Source organism: Orbicella faveolata, unplaced genomic scaffold (assembly GCF_042242905.1).
Source record: "Orbicella faveolata isolate gen_17 unplaced genomic scaffold, um_ofav_v1 contig_46, whole genome shotgun sequence".
In the NCBI taxonomy this organism is placed as follows: Eukaryota; Metazoa; Cnidaria; class Anthozoa; order Scleractinia; family Merulinidae; genus Orbicella; species Orbicella faveolata.
Genome location: NW_028301576.1, coordinates 18,786,556 through 18,802,478, shown reverse-complemented (window position 1 = coordinate 18,802,478; position 15,923 = coordinate 18,786,556). Strand labels below are relative to the sequence as shown.

At 40.0% G+C, this 15,923-nt stretch overlaps 1 protein-coding gene across 2 annotated transcripts in view; it reads left to right on the top strand.

Annotated features, from left to right (window-relative positions):
- Positions 1-15,923, top strand: part of LOC110041232 (epidermal growth factor receptor kinase substrate 8-like) — a 35,721-nt gene that overhangs the window by 13,689 nt on the left and 6,109 nt on the right. For both annotated transcript variants that reach the window (XM_089277986.1, XM_089277988.1), the window contains 21 exons: positions 97-171; positions 743-832; positions 1,101-1,250; positions 1,703-1,750; positions 2,590-2,670; positions 2,847-3,050; positions 4,254-4,359; positions 4,474-4,562; positions 5,533-5,627; positions 6,022-6,150; positions 7,213-7,387; positions 8,819-8,925; positions 9,547-9,643; positions 10,182-10,269; positions 11,088-11,161; positions 12,328-12,589; positions 12,930-13,049; positions 13,258-13,344; positions 14,089-14,170; positions 15,013-15,148; positions 15,780-15,806. In XM_089277986.1, coding sequence (XP_089134112.1) covers positions 97-171; positions 743-832; positions 1,101-1,250; positions 1,703-1,750; positions 2,590-2,670; positions 2,847-3,050; positions 4,254-4,359; positions 4,474-4,562; positions 5,533-5,627; positions 6,022-6,150; positions 7,213-7,387; positions 8,819-8,925; positions 9,547-9,643; positions 10,182-10,269; positions 11,088-11,161; positions 12,328-12,589; positions 12,930-13,049; positions 13,258-13,344; positions 14,089-14,170; positions 15,013-15,148; positions 15,780-15,806 — 2,322 coding nt within the window. The remainder of the gene's footprint in view (positions 1-96; positions 172-742; positions 833-1,100; positions 1,251-1,702; positions 1,751-2,589; positions 2,671-2,846; positions 3,051-4,253; positions 4,360-4,473; positions 4,563-5,532; positions 5,628-6,021; positions 6,151-7,212; positions 7,388-8,818; positions 8,926-9,546; positions 9,644-10,181; positions 10,270-11,087; positions 11,162-12,327; positions 12,590-12,929; positions 13,050-13,257; positions 13,345-14,088; positions 14,171-15,012; positions 15,149-15,779; positions 15,807-15,923) is intronic.

Here is a 15,923-nt window from a genome sequence, read left to right as displayed (position 1 = left end):
ACTTAAGTGCAGTGACAATGAAGAAGTATATTATTAGCAATCACTCATTGTGGGCTTGTTGACAGGTTAATTAAAATATTTTATATTGTGCCACAGCATCTTTCATCTTTCACTCTGAGAACACCTCAAGAGACTCAAGTCCCCGCTCAGGAAAGACTAAGGCAAACTAAGGTGTGGTATTTATTTTTAAGTACAGTCAACTTTCTCAAAGTGACCACTTCTCGTAAACGGTCACACTTGGTCTCAATTTGAAATGAAATGATATTCACAGGTCAGCATAAAAGTACTGAAGCATAAAATGAAACAATGTACTGAACAGTGTTCACGTTCTTACTGACATTTGCCAGCTTTCTCTTCAAGCATTTTCTTCAGATCGAGACTGTAGAGATGCATCTTTTAGCAGTCTTTTTATTCAGTGGTTTCGGTGATTGACAAATTCTGCATGTACAGGCTTTTTGTGTGCTTAGATTTGTCTGGTAATCATTACTTTTTGTCTGAAGATTCCTATTTGAAGAAAGCATTCATGAATACATATTACTATTCTGACTAATGCATTACATCTTTTGTTAATTAAAAAAAAATTGGCAAGAACTCACATTTTTTAAGTTAAGAGGCGCCACTAAAACAGTTGTTTCAGTCTATGGTTCTGCAAAAATAAGAGCCGAGATCTGTGCATTCCTGTAACTTGTAGTATCACTATGGTTGGGTTATTTACTGATCATGATATTGTGTTGCTGTTTAGGAATTGTTAGCCAAGGGTAATCAATGGACGAAAGAAATGGAGATGAGATTGACAGATACTGATGTGGTGCTTTTAGACGGGGAGACACAGGTTAACATTGAAATTATTCCTACTTGTGTATGATGACCAATGTTAGGACATATGACTGTATATGCTAGTAATGATTCTTGTTGGATGTCTCAGCAGAGAATTTTTTTGTAGGTACATGTATACCACATTTAAGTGTCGGCAAACTTTCAGAGCCAACTGTGAAAAAGTTTTATTGCAGACACTGAGGAGAATATTTTTTATAAAATAATTTTTGAGCTTTTCATGAAATATGGTCTAAAAGACAATGAATGTGTATTTACCTTTTCAGGACGTTGTTGAAGTGTATTCATTGAACACAATCGGCCATGTACACCACTTCAGTGACGATCCCGACTTGAACAGTGTGTTGGTATTTAACACAATACAGACAAAAGAAAAATTTGCCGCCATGCATCTGTTCCAGTCAGACAGGATCCCGGTATGTACACATGCATGGAAGCTGCCTATTCCCCTCATTGAATTTTTAAGTTTCCTTAAACCTGGTGAGAGATTCATAAACTCTTTTACGAGAGATTTTATAAAAGATCTTGTTGTATTGAGATTGGTCAATTTTACAGGCCAAGTGATGCAGGTCAGCCATCTTCCCTTATCCTTAACCTGAGGTGTTTTTATTTTCCAAAAGTGAGAGATAAACATGCAAAAACCCTGTTTTTTTCTTGGCCGTTTTCTCCCATTGGTGCTGTTCGTCACTGTTGATGCCCTAGACTTATCAGTGGTGGTCACTAGGATTACCCTCACCTTACAAAAATTTAAGTTTAACAATTTACAATATTATTGTCAATGTGGCATATTTTTATTGCCTCTTAAAATAATATGTTTACCTAATTACAAATATCAAGGTGAAATCAATAAATTGTGTTTTGTCACCAGGCAGCAGTTGTGGCCACAGAAATTATGAAAGCTTCCAGCAGCAAATCAGTGAGTAATCAATGTCAAATATACATCTCAATAAAATTGACGCATCAGATGTCGAGACAACAGGTTAAGTCTGTTCTAAATAAACCATTTATTTTTCAACTTTTTGACCCACTACTTTTACCTTTTGGAAGGTGTTGCTTCATGTGGCTTAAAACAATAGATAGCAGTTCACAGCATTGTCCTTAGCCTCTAAAGAAAAAGCAATCAAAGTACATAGTATTAGTAGGCAAATGAGAATAGAGGTTTGAAAGAGGCATTTTCTTTACTGCTTTTGGCAGTGATAATGATAAATAAACAAATGGTTTAAGATGATTTCCGCAGAACATTCGAGCAATAATGGCAAAAATTAAGGTACCAAAAAACCCTCATAGCATGTTAATATTTTGAACACAGTAAAGAAGGTTATGAGACTAAAGCTCTCAAGCAAACCTCATGAGAGAAAATTGAACTTGAAGTTATCCATATGTCAATTAAAACAGATGTTTCGCGTTAGTTAAAAACACAATAACACATGCTTTAAGCATTCTTACGAGGTTCAACTTTAACTTTCTCGAGAATGCTTGAGGATTTAATCGCAGGGTCACTGAGAGAAATTAACTAAAGTGAGTTGTTTTAAATAATATTCCAAAAGTTACCTTGCTATGAGTAGATTTTTATTTAATAATTTTTGCACTTATTGCTTGAACTTTGAGCAGAATCCGTTTTAATTGAGCTTCAGACCTCATACATCGTTTAGATCACTTGTAAGTAATCTAAAGGAAATATCTTCTACGGGTCAAAAAATTATGTTGATGAAAAACCGTGTTAATTAGAACTTGTGTTCATTTGTTCTTTTTCAGGCAATGCCCAACAGATTTGCAGCGAGAGGTGGTGCTATACTTCCCCCACCCCCTACCCATCCAGCACCCTCTCCTCCCACGGTAGATATGTTTTGTCTTACACAGATATTTGTTAGTGATAGTTATGTAGTGTCGTTAGTTTGTTTGAAAATTGGCCTCTTGTTCATTAATTTGGATTTTAATTGCTTTACAATGAAAATGTGAGGAAAAAAAAAGTCTTCAGACTAACATGGACACCATTGATTTTATTTTCCCAGGAAGTTGATCAAGAAAGGTTAGACCTCTATGAGAAATCTTTGGTGGCTCAGACCATTGCAGCATTTTCTGCAGTGACTGATGACACAAAGAAAACAGCAAAGCCACAAGTGTTGTCTAAATACCAGGCGTCAGAATCATCCTCTGATATCCCTGATGAAACACTGTCTGCAGAACTGTTGGAGGCACGAACGAACAGAGATGTGGTAAGAGAGAGAAAATGGGATGAAGAGCTTGTTTCTCCTTATATTATATTGTCACTACATAATAATGTAGAAAAATGGCCTGGGATAGTTCCTTGGTGTATCATCAAAATTTCAGAACTTGCTGTAATAGAAATGTGTGAAAATCTGTAGGGAAATTGAAGTTTTGTGCATGGGAGGCAGAGGTGTCGGCATCCCAGAACGTAATTTTACTGGCATTTGATGCTTTGCACATTATGATTATCATAGATTCTCTGCACTTAAGGTACTAGCAATAAATATGGCAAATGCAATGTTGCATCAGGCAGCCATAATACTAGAAGGTGGAAAGTGGAGAATTAACTCAAAGGTGATTTGGAGAGCTGGAAATCAACCCAAGTAATTCTCTCTGAGCATAAGCGCTAGAAAGGAAATGTGGGACCACACATGACAAAGAACTAGAACTGGAACTAGACAGGATTGAAACGCTCCTGTCCTGGATAAGATCACTGCTTCTACGTAGGAGAGTAGTTATGAATGACAGTTGCAAAATAAAGCTTGAAAAAGAACTGGGCTTTAGCAGGGTTTGAACCCATGACCTCTGCAGGGGTTTCAATAAGGGCCTGTCATTGAGTAAATTGACTGGTTGTGAGGACAACTTCCCCTGCCTCGTTTGACCATCTAGAGGAAAATTTTTCTTTCAAAGACGTTCAGTTCGAAAAAGGTTTCGCCCACTTACTGGAAACGTCAATGGAACCCCTGCCTCTGCAATACAAGTGCTGTGCTGTACTAACTGAGCTATCAACCGAAGCCTAGACTGCAAGCAGGTTAATTTGTGAGTCCATAATAATTATAATCCAGTTGATTATGAAGACCGGCATATGAACATATGAAACATGACTTATTTGAACTGTGGCAGAAATGATTGCTACATGTACGTGAAAGATCATGGTGGTTATGAATGTAATTGAAACAGCTGTCGTAATAATGCCTGGAAAAAAATCATGCTTGAATGCAGCTGGAATCCTGAATTTTTTCAGGCTTTATTTTTGCAACAGCCAATGTACGAGTTGCTGAGGTGATCTTTCATTTATTACCATGGAAACATATTATTATCGTGGTCCCCATGGTGCTTAGTATTGATTGTGATTTAAATTCATTCTTTTGTTGGACATTGTTGATTGTTAAGTGACTGAGAATAAAATGAACAATTATCGTTCATTTCAGCAAATTTTGAACCACTGTATTGATGATATTGAGAGTTTGGTCCTGAGAACAAAAAAGTCGGCTGAAGCGTGGAAAAAATTGCAGAAAAAGAAAGGAAAAGCAAAACGTGAGTCTGTATCTTGCTTCAATCCATCCTCTAATTAAAATGAGTTAATTTCTTTTTTGCACAATTAATTATATGCCTCTGTTGTTAACCTTTCCTACTATGTTATACCAACAGAAAGTCCTTTGACAGAGGAAGCTCGACCTCCTCCAGAGGCAGATTTTTATGATGCATTTCAAAAGTTAAAGCATGCCTTAAACTTGCTGGTGAGTTTCACTCAGGATATCATACATACAAGGTCGCCGCACACTAGCCGATTTTTTGTCAGCTGACAAAAAATCTTCACTTATCAGCTAGTGTGCAGTGAATTCAGACAAGTCTGCGACAAGGTTAGGGCTTGTTGGGTGATATCTGACAGTGCTAGATCTCAAACTGTGTTATCGGGCCTTGTCGGCTAGTGTGCAGTGGACCAAGACAATTTGTCGGGACTCGCACGTGCCTCAACCAATTATGAAATTTTTTTCTTCCTGCTCCAATTTTCGCACAACCAGACTTTGTTCCTTCACGCCCTCTTACGGAATGCTCACTAAGCTTGCTAAGGTATACATGGTTTGTACATTTTGCTTGCTTGGTACCCTGTAAAGAGCTAGGCTGGTCTTGCTGCTTGTTGTGGTTCTGTCACATGTCAGCTGTTCATTCAAATTGAATATAGAAGCTTCTAGTGTTGGTTAAACAGATTACACTGAGCTAAAATTGAGTCCTTGCAGGAAACAAATTTGCCTCAATTTGTATGAGAACATAAAACTCAGAAACCAGGTTTACAAAAAGAAAACAAAAGAATAAATAAATTAGAGAAGAAGCCACAGCAGCCTCGACTGGTTTTCATGCAGGTCTTCTTTCCTGGTCGAATTGGAATTTGGAGTGTTGGTTTTCTGGAGGGAGGAAAACCAGAGAACCCGGAGAGAAAGCCTCGACGCAAGGCGAGAACCAACAACAAACGCAACCCACATGTGGCACCGGGCCAGAATCGAAGCCGGGTCACACTGGGTGGGGGGCGAGCGCTCTCGCCACTGTGCCATCCCTGCTCCCTCTCTGGTTCGTGGTTATGATGTTATTTGAAAGTGATTGATTCAATATTCCACCCAAATTTTAAGTTCATACAATTTACCCAAGAATTGTATAGCAAAACTATCACGATGTTGTCCAGGTGAGAACAATTGTTTTATCGAAACACAGGGAAAGTTGAGGCACCACATCCACAATCCTAACGCTGCAGAATTGGTCCATTATTTATTTGTTCCTCTGTCTTTGTTGGTTCGCTGTACTGGAGGGTAAGTTCGGCTTTTTATTTCATTTACATTTTTTTCATTGTTTGTACCCTTTAACATCCTTCTGGTGTTTATGGTTGCCTGTTAGTCACTACTGCCTGGAAGAAGTCATTCAATTATCAATTGAAAACAATTTCTGCTGATGAACTCACAAGCTGCAAAATGTCATAGTTTGTTGTCGATTAATGGAGAATTTAACGTTAGTCCAATAACACAGCGGTGTCTTTCAATGGAAGCTAGAAGAGTGTGAATGTGGGTTATTATGGTGGTACTATAATTCGTGGCAAGGTAGATAGACATACAAGCATTCTACGGGAAGCAATGTATCAGCTAACTCGAATTGTTCAAAACAAGTTCCATTATGTAGAGTTCCTAAAATTTGCTTTATTTGTTGTAGTCCTGAAAAGGCCAGAGCCGTTGTTGTCCCGTTGCTTACTACACATGCTATAGACCTGCTGCAGAACTGCCTCTCATCTAAGGAAACAGACTTCTGGATGGCTCTGGGACCCAACTGGACATTAGCAAAGTATGTGTGAAACAAGGTGTACTTGCATCGATGAAGGGCTAAAAATAGTGGTCAAATCTTGTTGAATATCACTATATTAATCCATTGAAGCTCCGAAAGGCCGGGTGCTGTCATGACTTAAAAACGCAGACAAGGTTGTCAACTCAAATAAGAAGAAAAGATTAAAAAGTATGTTACCTTTCTGTCTCCCTCGGTCAGTGTTTATAGCACCAAAGCGGATATTTTCAAGTTTAGTCGCTGAGATTTGACAAAATTGCTGCAAAGTAACTACAATTTGCCTTCTTTTTAACAATTTACTTCTTCAGTAAAGTGCCTTCATATTCGTTTTCGTGTTTAAGAAAAGGTACTTCGTGATAATTTTACTTCCGTGTTGATCAAAAAACTCACCGAGATATAGCCCCTTTAATGTTTCATTGTAAAGCTCTGTTTGTGTATTTTTTATGACATTAGGGTCTTTTTGACAAACAGTATTAGAAAATAAGTCCAAATAGTGTACGGGCAAATTACGATTAGGGAACGCGGCGCAGCCAAATTGCCTATTGCTCATAGAAAATAGGGGTAAGTAGTGTAATTGTCTTTGTCTAAATTCCAACGCTACATTTTATAGAGGGTGTGCTTTGTTATTAAAGATGTGGTTGTTGTTCGTCGTGCTTATACAGATAAGTGACCGTTTGATCGTTTGTATCACGATATAGAGTCACTATTTTGGTGACTCACTTTTGGCGCCTCAAAACGCACCAATGACTGAGTCTTCTCGATGAGGCAAACGATCTGAGGTTCGTTTGTTTAGCGGGTATGCATTGTTTCTTCCCTCCACGAAAACCAACACTCTAAATTCCAATTCCAATTCCACTTTCAATTCCTCTACCAGGGTAGAAGACCCGCTGAAAACCAGCAAAGGCTGATGTCTTTAAATATAGTAATTTATTATTTTACTTTTTTATACGTTGTTTAAAGCGTGACAGCCAAAAAACCTGCAACTTAAGACATCTTTAAGCCAAAATCGACAAAGTGTTAGATCAAGGAAACATGTCGTCAGTTTGTTATTTTTTTTCTCCCCAGATCAAGCAAGCAGTTTAAGGAGCAGTTTATTCCTCATTACACGCCTGTGTTTAAGGACGGCTGGGTGCCACCAGAGGTGATCGCTGGTAAAGATGTGTCCAATCTAAGTGCAGCTATCGCTGCAAATGCCGCTAATGCTGCAGCTGTGGCCCAATTAACTGATGGACAAAGAAAGGTACAAACAATGGCTGAAATGTTACTGAGTTCCTCTTCTGGGTAGACTACGAGTAGTCTCTCTTTCGCTTAGTCCGTCGTGTTTGACGCGAGACAAAGCCGCGAGAAAAAAATGGCCGCGCAAACTCCTGGAGGCGAGAAGCACGCGCGCGTCTCGCTCTAAGGATTTCACGCGGCCATTTTTTCCACGCGGTTTATTTACGTCCTCGCTCGACGGACTAAGCGAAAGAGGGACTACTCGCCATCTATCTTCTGGGTGGTTAGACTCCTACTTAGGAGTGACCGTTTGGCTTTTGAGGGGGATGATTTCAAAAAATGTCCTGAAAGCATGCATGTACCAAAAGAAATTCCTGCACTCGACGACTGCCGAAAAAAAATTCTCGCACGTTCAGTAAGTCGATAGGAAGCATGTCTTACAGAGAAAAAAATATGCATGCGCACGTCCTGAGAAAAACAGTTTCCTATTACATGAAAGGGTTACATAAAGGACTCGTTCCTAAATAAATAATAATAATAAATCTCTTTGAGGAGAAGGTCACTCCAAAAAACGTATATTTTTTGTCAACGCTAATAAAAAAAAACATTGCACTAAGTTTAGCCACTCACCGAAGTTTCAGCCTCTGAAGTGCAGATTTTACTTACGAAATTCGTCTCCAAAGAAGCCCAAAATTCGACATCGTTGCCGCCATTTTGAACAGAGTACGCGTCAGTTTTCGTGACGACATTCCGTCCAAGAGATTTTGTCCAAATGGCTGCCGAACAAGCCTTTAAACTACCACTCTGGGTTATGGCTGCTCTTGAGCCATATTATTTTTAGCCAAATATGCTCTCCAAACTTGGAAAATGATAGCAGTGAAGATAGTGAAGTAGATAATCGCTTGGAATAAAGACATTTTGCTGACCTTGTGAAGGATGCAAAGTCAGTCGCAGGTTTTTCTCCTTGCGGCCAATTTCGAGTCGGACGGAATGACGTCACATAAACACGGCCTGGCTGCCAAGTACAGTCCTCGAGCTCCAAAGTCTCTTCTTTCGAGACGAATTCCTTCAGGATAGCAGACACTTCAGAGGCTGAAATTTCGCCGAGTGGAAAAGCTGACTGTTTACTTGCTATAGGCCGCAAGGCGAAGACAAAAAAATTAGCTTTTTGGCATGACTTTCTCCCTTAATTGACCACTCCCCCAGTGGGGCTTTTCTAGGCCCAATGAAACCAAATGATGAAACAAATTATGCAAATCAACATTACATGGTTAAAATCCCACTTGGCAGGAGGCTGACCAGTTGGCTATTACATTCCCAGTACAAAATCCCCCCCCCCCCCCCAAAAGTCCAATAGTCCACCCCTGAGACCGCAATCTTCCTCCTACCACCAAGAGGGAATGCGTGACGAGTCCTAACAGGAGTTAATCGATATTTTTTTGACCTGCCTCTTTAGGGTGAAGATTCTGCTGCGAACCTAGCAAATCCCGCGGTGCTTTCAGCGGCGGCCAAGTTCAGACGACTGGCAAGCGTGAAAAAACCTGACGAAACTACACCAACAAGGTGAACAATCAACAGTTATACTCAACAGCGATTGATTTGTAGTTTCTCTTCACATTCCCATAACAAGCTGAAAAGAAAAGTAATTAGAATTGAAAAGCTGGTCCTGGGATTAGAAGGCGCAGGGGAGAATGTCTATTGCGGATGTTGCAACTACAAAACCGAGTTTAGCTCACACATTTCAAGTCTGTTATCAAACTAAAGTGAGCTTAATCTTTGTGCACAACCCATGTATTCAAGTTATTTTGAGTTTGTCTTCAGTCTGCCCTTTCATCGCAGACTTTGAAATGACCAGTCTTTTACCACCGTAGCCAGGCATTTCAAGGTTCAGATTTTTTTTTGTCTTTACTTTGATGATAAACTATTTACCTCAATTGAGTGTTTTTAAAACCAAAAGCAAAGTAATCCGAAGCTCTGGCCAATCATAAAGGACACAGACAATCCAATGAACCAGTCAAATCTCGAAGTAAATACATGTAGCCGACCCGAAGCGCGGGAAAACGTGTGCAAACGCGTCACGATATGTTCTAGTTTTACTTATGATTGGATGACAAAGTGGCGCGGGTTTTTTAAGCCAATCTAATGACAGCTAATGAAGTATTCGTGTTTTTATTCTTGTTTTAGCCCAACGAAGAAGGGTTTAAGAAGAGTTCGTGTTCTTTTTGACTTCCAAGCAAGGAACAGCAAAGAACTGACAGTCCAAAAAGGAGAAGAAGTTGCAGTAAGAAAAAATAGCTGCTTACTCTATTGCACTTACTCGTATTTCCGTTGTGTCAAAAAAAAAAAAACTTTTTAAAAAAAATCGGGTAGCATAGTTGCCCATAAAAATAACAATATTTCTTGGATAGACGGAAGAATACTTGGGCAAACAGGGTAAAGAATACAAGAACACTTTCAAACTTTTAATGTTACAAAAAATAATATTTTCGGTTCAAATCTCATGGAGACTCGTTACATTATAATAATAACGAAAGGCCGGAATAAATAGAACTTGCAATGAGCAAGTAGGTTTCCATCATACTTCTGGGTGTGGCCTTGGTTTTGGCCTGTACTTTGCTCTCAACAAAGGCAAGTGCTGGAAACGGTTATTTCTCTTTATTGACTCCAAGTTGACACGTAGCTAAGTATTTCAACTGCCCGACGACGCAGCCTGCCCAACATTTTCTTTGGAAATTAAGAACTTTATGTCTAGAAATGCGTCGAAGCCGCATTTTAGAATTACAGTGAAGCTTGCCTGATTTGATTTTCTGTTGTGTTAGGTTCTTCTTGACAATCGCCAGTGGTGGTGTGTCAGAAATTCCGAAGGGTCCATAGGTTTTGTGCCAAATACAATCGTGGAAGAAACAGGTACAATCTCGTCTCTTGACTTGCAATAGTCTTTTGCAGGGTAACTGACTGGTAACTGCAAGTGAATATATGAAAGAACTTATATTTGAACCGCAGAATGATCTTCCCAGTTATATACACAGCTGGTGTTCTATTGGGATCAACCGTTCCAAAAGCAACCGGTTTTGGTTGATACGGTCGACGTTTCTCAAAAGAGCACTGGTCCAACCGTTTTCGGTTGAAACGCGGTTGAAACGCGGTTACTCCTGGGACTAGTCCTTACGCGAGCTACAGTCACGCGACATAGTCACGCAAATGCTTTGTCAACCGTTTCAACCTGGTTTGAGGGCGGTTGAAAGAGTTGATCAACCAAACCAACCGAAAACGGTGTTTTCCTAATAGAACATGGCCACAACTTAAGCAGCTGTGAAAATAAAGCCTGGAAAAATTCAGGCTTGAACTGGATTCGAACCCATGGTCTCTCTAATCCGGGTGCAGTGCTCTACCAACTAAGCTGTCAAGCCAACATTTTCTCAGGCTTTATTTTCATTCATCTCTTTACATCTTTCTCCGCTGTTCAAATTTAGTATATTTCATATATTCACTTGTATTCTTCACTATGTATGAATGTATTACGAACTCACAACGTGACCAGCTCTCAGTTGGCCCTTTGACTTGTAACCGTATGCCATGCCATATATGTATGCTGTGCTATGCTATGTGTCGATCGGAGATTTTGTTCTTCTCAGACGTCCTGCATTTTTTCCAAACTCTCAATTATATCCATTGATTCGATGAATTAATTCTAATTAATTTCGCGAAATGTTTCATCATTGCAGTGGTCCTTCCCAGTCCCCCTACGACAGCGCCTCCGCCTGTTCCAACGACACAGGTGACGTCATCTCAAACAGTGGTAGGTCGTGTTGATTATTACTTTAATCTTAAAGGAGCTCAGTCACGGTTTGCGCATATTGAAGAGTTTGACCTCAATTTTTCAAATCTGTCGTTTGTAATCCGTGTCGATCCTCTCCATCCTTAACCATCCTTGTTCCTTTCTGGTTTATTATTATGTCTTTGGTGTTTTTCTATCTTATTAAACTGTTATTTTCAGGTTTCCTACCATTTAAAGGTAATTTTTGTATTTAGCCAAAATAACTCAAAATACCGTGACCGATTAAGACAAGTGAATTTTGACGCTGACTATAAAGTACTCATTGCCCCCCTCACACTCCTAGCGCGAAGAATATCTAGTTACTTACAGAAGTTCTTTTAGTGTTCCTAACACACCGCAAAATTTAGCTTCTTTTTTTCAATTTATATGCTAGTTATTACAGAGGATTAAGGTGGACTCTCACATTCAGAATGACGAAGTTTGCAGCAGTATTTTCTTGTTGTCATTGAGGATGAAAGCTAGAGTTATTGCTGGTCCTCAAGACTTTGTTTTAAACGCTTACTTGCTATTTTTCACCAAGACGACATCAAAGTCGATAAAGTTGTCCGTCCATGAAACCTTCGTGTTAATGCAGTTTTAGCATGCACTTGCTTTTCGGAGTGTCCTTCGTTTAAGGCTGGTCTAACTAACAGTTAGACTACGGTCTGGGTTTTCCATGCGCGAATAGTCATAGAGGAACAGTCGAGTTCCTGCCTGGCACCCAGACTTCTTTCTAAATAATGGCCGCGCAAGGGAGGAAGGGAAGGCGCTTGTCTTCTTTCCTCTTCCCGTGGTCGTTCGCGATTTGCGCTCTTCACCAGTCGTTCAAGTGCAAAGTACCTGAGGAGGCTGGTCAAGTTAACTCTGGAAATGAGGGCGAGTTTTCTTTTTGTGGACACTGAAAGACCCGCAATTGAAAGTATATATAAACTACAAACAGAGATTGTTTTCCATTTTGTAGCCAACGAGCGCATGACTAAATCCCAACGACGACAGAACCTGGCAGATAAGCGGGTTTACAGTATTGCATGTCTTCTATAAAGGTTACACTGGGCTTCTACTCTTTGTGCCCCTACTAAATGGTGAATATAAAAATAAATTAACCAGAGACCCAACTGAGCTTTACGTCTTTAATTTCACAAATCAAGTTGCAGAAAATTGAGACGACAGCTCAAGCACCTCCATCATCACCAACACAAGCACCGGCCCGAGTGTCAGAGAGTCCAAAGATTCCTCATGTGGAACTGCGACATGTTGGAATTACAAAGTCAAACCGTCCTGTGTCAGCCCCTCCCATCCAGCTGGTGATTCCCCCACCTCCACCCAGCAGTCCACCCCCTTCCACTCCTCCCCCACCCGTCACACCGCCTCCCCCTGTGCTTTTGAAGACGAACGACACGACACAGAAAGGTATGTACTGTGTAACTCCATGGCACTACGCCAGAATGTTGTTTTGTAATCCATCTCAGTCTTTGCCAATCTTAGCCATTCTTTCTTGTTTCTAACTTACTGTTACTTCTCTGATATTTAATTTATCCTATTAATTTTAAGAGGTTTTAGCGAGAACTGAGTATGTCTCTGCTGATCTTACTACATTTTAACGTCTTCTGTGATCCGGCAGCAATTAACATACAAAAAAAAAGTGTTAATTACGTCATATATCCGTCTTTCCTCCAATGGATCTTAAGTACAAACTAATCAAAAGACGAGAATGATTCGCCATATTTTATAATTGCTGATATTTTGAAAGCTCCAGAAGCCACTCTGCCTGGGAGCGCTGATTTTGCCAAGGCCATCCAGGCGAAGAATCTGAAAAAAGTTGATCCTGAAGAGGAAAAGAAACGACGCGAACAGTCTCAACAAAACAGAAGTGAGTTGACGTTTCCATCTCATTGCACCGCGTAATCTTTATTGTCCGCTTTTCTAAAGAACAGCGAGAAGAGCTGCTTCATTTTTTGCTAAGAATGTTGCCGAGTGTAAGCGATTTACACACGGCTGAAGAGTAAAAGTAAAAGTTTCATTTTTGTCGTTTGCCGTAAACGTCATTCTCAACTTGTCTAATTGTCTCTATTCGGCAGTGAGCTCAACGGACATGCTGAATGATGAACTAAAACGAAGAATGACCTCTAACCAGGGGGGACTTACACCAAGAGTGCAACGGAAGGGTGAGTTATGCTGTGTAGTCATTAGGGCAATAGTAGAGCTGGGTATAAGGAGGGGGGTGTTTTACTATAGGTTCGTTCATCTCGCTGTGAATAAGGGAGACGTTGATTAGTTTTTGCTTCTAATTGACTCAGGATTCTCATGGTCAAAGGATTATCTTTCTTTCTCAGCAATTAAAGGGCCCTAGTCAGCCACGCCTTTTTTTTTGTTTACACGCGAGAGTTTGGCTATTATATTTTGTTCGGAACTTGTCAAAACGAAAGAAAATCACTTTGACACTACTAAAGACAATTAAACACATTTTTAGGAACATATTTTACAGTAAAGCAATAAGATTTTCAACATGCAATATCAACAATTTCGATGGCATTGAAAGTGGCGGAGTCTGACTAGGGTTCTTAAGATCAGAAATAAGACGTAATTCAGTTCATGTGAGAGAAACTGAAAATGTCTGGTCCCAACTGGTGAAAAATTAGCCTATTCTCTGTCCTGAAAACAGCCGATCAGTAAGTGAGTATTGTGTCACGTTTTTAGGTTTCAGGTTTTACACATACCAGTCGTCTGTCACAGCAGTGTTTTAAAATGAGCGCATGAAACAGCGTATAGTTTTGTCTTGAAAGGCAGAATGTAGTTGTGGTGCTCTCAAATATTAAGGGTTTTAATTGTCAACGATCAAAAGTCACCTGCAAGAATCAGAATAGAAGCATTAGAAATTTAACTTGTAATTTTACTTTTTACCACTGCAGATTTGCAGACCGTCGACCTGACCGCTGATTCAAGCGCCAGTGAAGTCAAACAGTGGCTCAAGAGTAAAGGATTCACTGAAAGGTCTGTTGTTGTTCCATATCAGTTCAAGGTATTGATTTGTCAAGAGCGGATAAAGGAATATTGGCAGAATAGAGGAATGTTGCGGATTCCCTACACGGCATGAAAATGGGTAGGCGTCGTAACCCAGTGGTGTATGGCGTTGGGTTTGAAATCTGGAGGCTACCGAGTTCAAATCCCTCAGCTTGTCTGAATGTATTCGTGGTAATTTTGTGTTTAGCTCCACGGCCGCATTATGTTAATAGCTAATATCCCTTCAGACGGGCTTCTAATCAAGGCAGTTATGGTCTATTTGGAAAACTCATTTGTTGATTTTAATTTTCCACCACGCGCATGTGATGTAGTAGTCGAATATCAACACTTTTTTGTATTGTAGTTTCCATTTTGTTGTCTCGTCAAACTGGGAGGCGCGGTGGCCTCATGGTTAGTGCGCTCATCTCCGGATCGAGCGGTCTGGGTTTCTAGCCCTGACCAGGGACATTGTGTTGTGTTCTTTGGTTATACACTTTACTCTTACAGTGCCTCTCTCCTCTCTACACCAAGTAGGTGCATAAATGCCTACCGGCGAATTTAATGCTGAGAGGGAACGCTGCAATCGACTAACATCCCATCCCGGGAGGGAAGACAAATACTCCTAGTCGCTTAATGCGGGATAAATAGGAATAATCTCCGGCGGCTTGGACCGCTCGGCCCGACGCGGACTCTGTCTTTGTTGTCTGGAAGAAATTTTTTTAAACAATGGAAATTCAACCTCAAATAACGTTCATGAACACTTTTTTACCGCAACAGTTCTAAAAACAGCAACATTTGTTTGTTTACTGATAACTTTAATTTCATCGTCGCAGTTGTGTGACAGCATTATCTGGCAAGTCCGCTAAAGATCTGGAGTCGATGACAAAGGACCAGTTGAAGCAGGCTTGTGGAGATTCCGAAGGATCAAGAGTATTCAGTCAGTTTGCAGTGCAGAAAGCCAACTGGGAGGTAAAGAAAAAGAGGGTTCGTTTTCCACTGACACTTTAGTCCGTAGCACGGAAAGCAATTATATCTAGTACATTTACACCATAAGCATTCCTCGTTTTGAGTCCTGGACTGTTTATTTTTTTGGTGCCCTGGCAGGAAGCTTCTTGGAACTCTACCGTCACTGAGCATTATGTTCCTGAAAAAAAAAAACGACACTTCGTAATCGTTTTTCGTTTTTCGCGCTTATAAGCGTGTTAGTCTAGTGTCAAAAAAGGACCTTCAGTTCTAGTTTGAAAACCTCCTGAAAACACCTCTTCAATTGTGCAAGCTCACTGAGTTATCGCAAATATTTTTTGGTATTGTTTATTAGTAAGATAAGCCATGCCCTAGTCTAAATACATTATGAAAAACATTCTCATCTGCGTCTAGCGCTAGGGCTTAAAGTAATTATCGCCGGATATCGAACTCCTTGTTTGTAGTATTGTTGATATCAGACAATACCGTTTGTCTCGGTTATGTAGCTAAATATACGAAATAGGTTATATGTGCAATTTGCAAATGGTCCTGTATAACAGACTGTTACGAAGATATATTCTTTTTTTCTTTGCACGAAGCCAGTTAACTAAATGGTGTTGTGTTGTTTTTCTGCTAGGCGTCAAATAAAGGATCTGAATTAGCGGTAAGTACTCAGATAAGCTGAAATTCCTCTTCTCAGATCAGTATTACACAGTTAAGATATTTCAAACAGCCAAACCAAAACAGCTCTATTGTCGATTTCTTTTTCCAGATTCGAGAT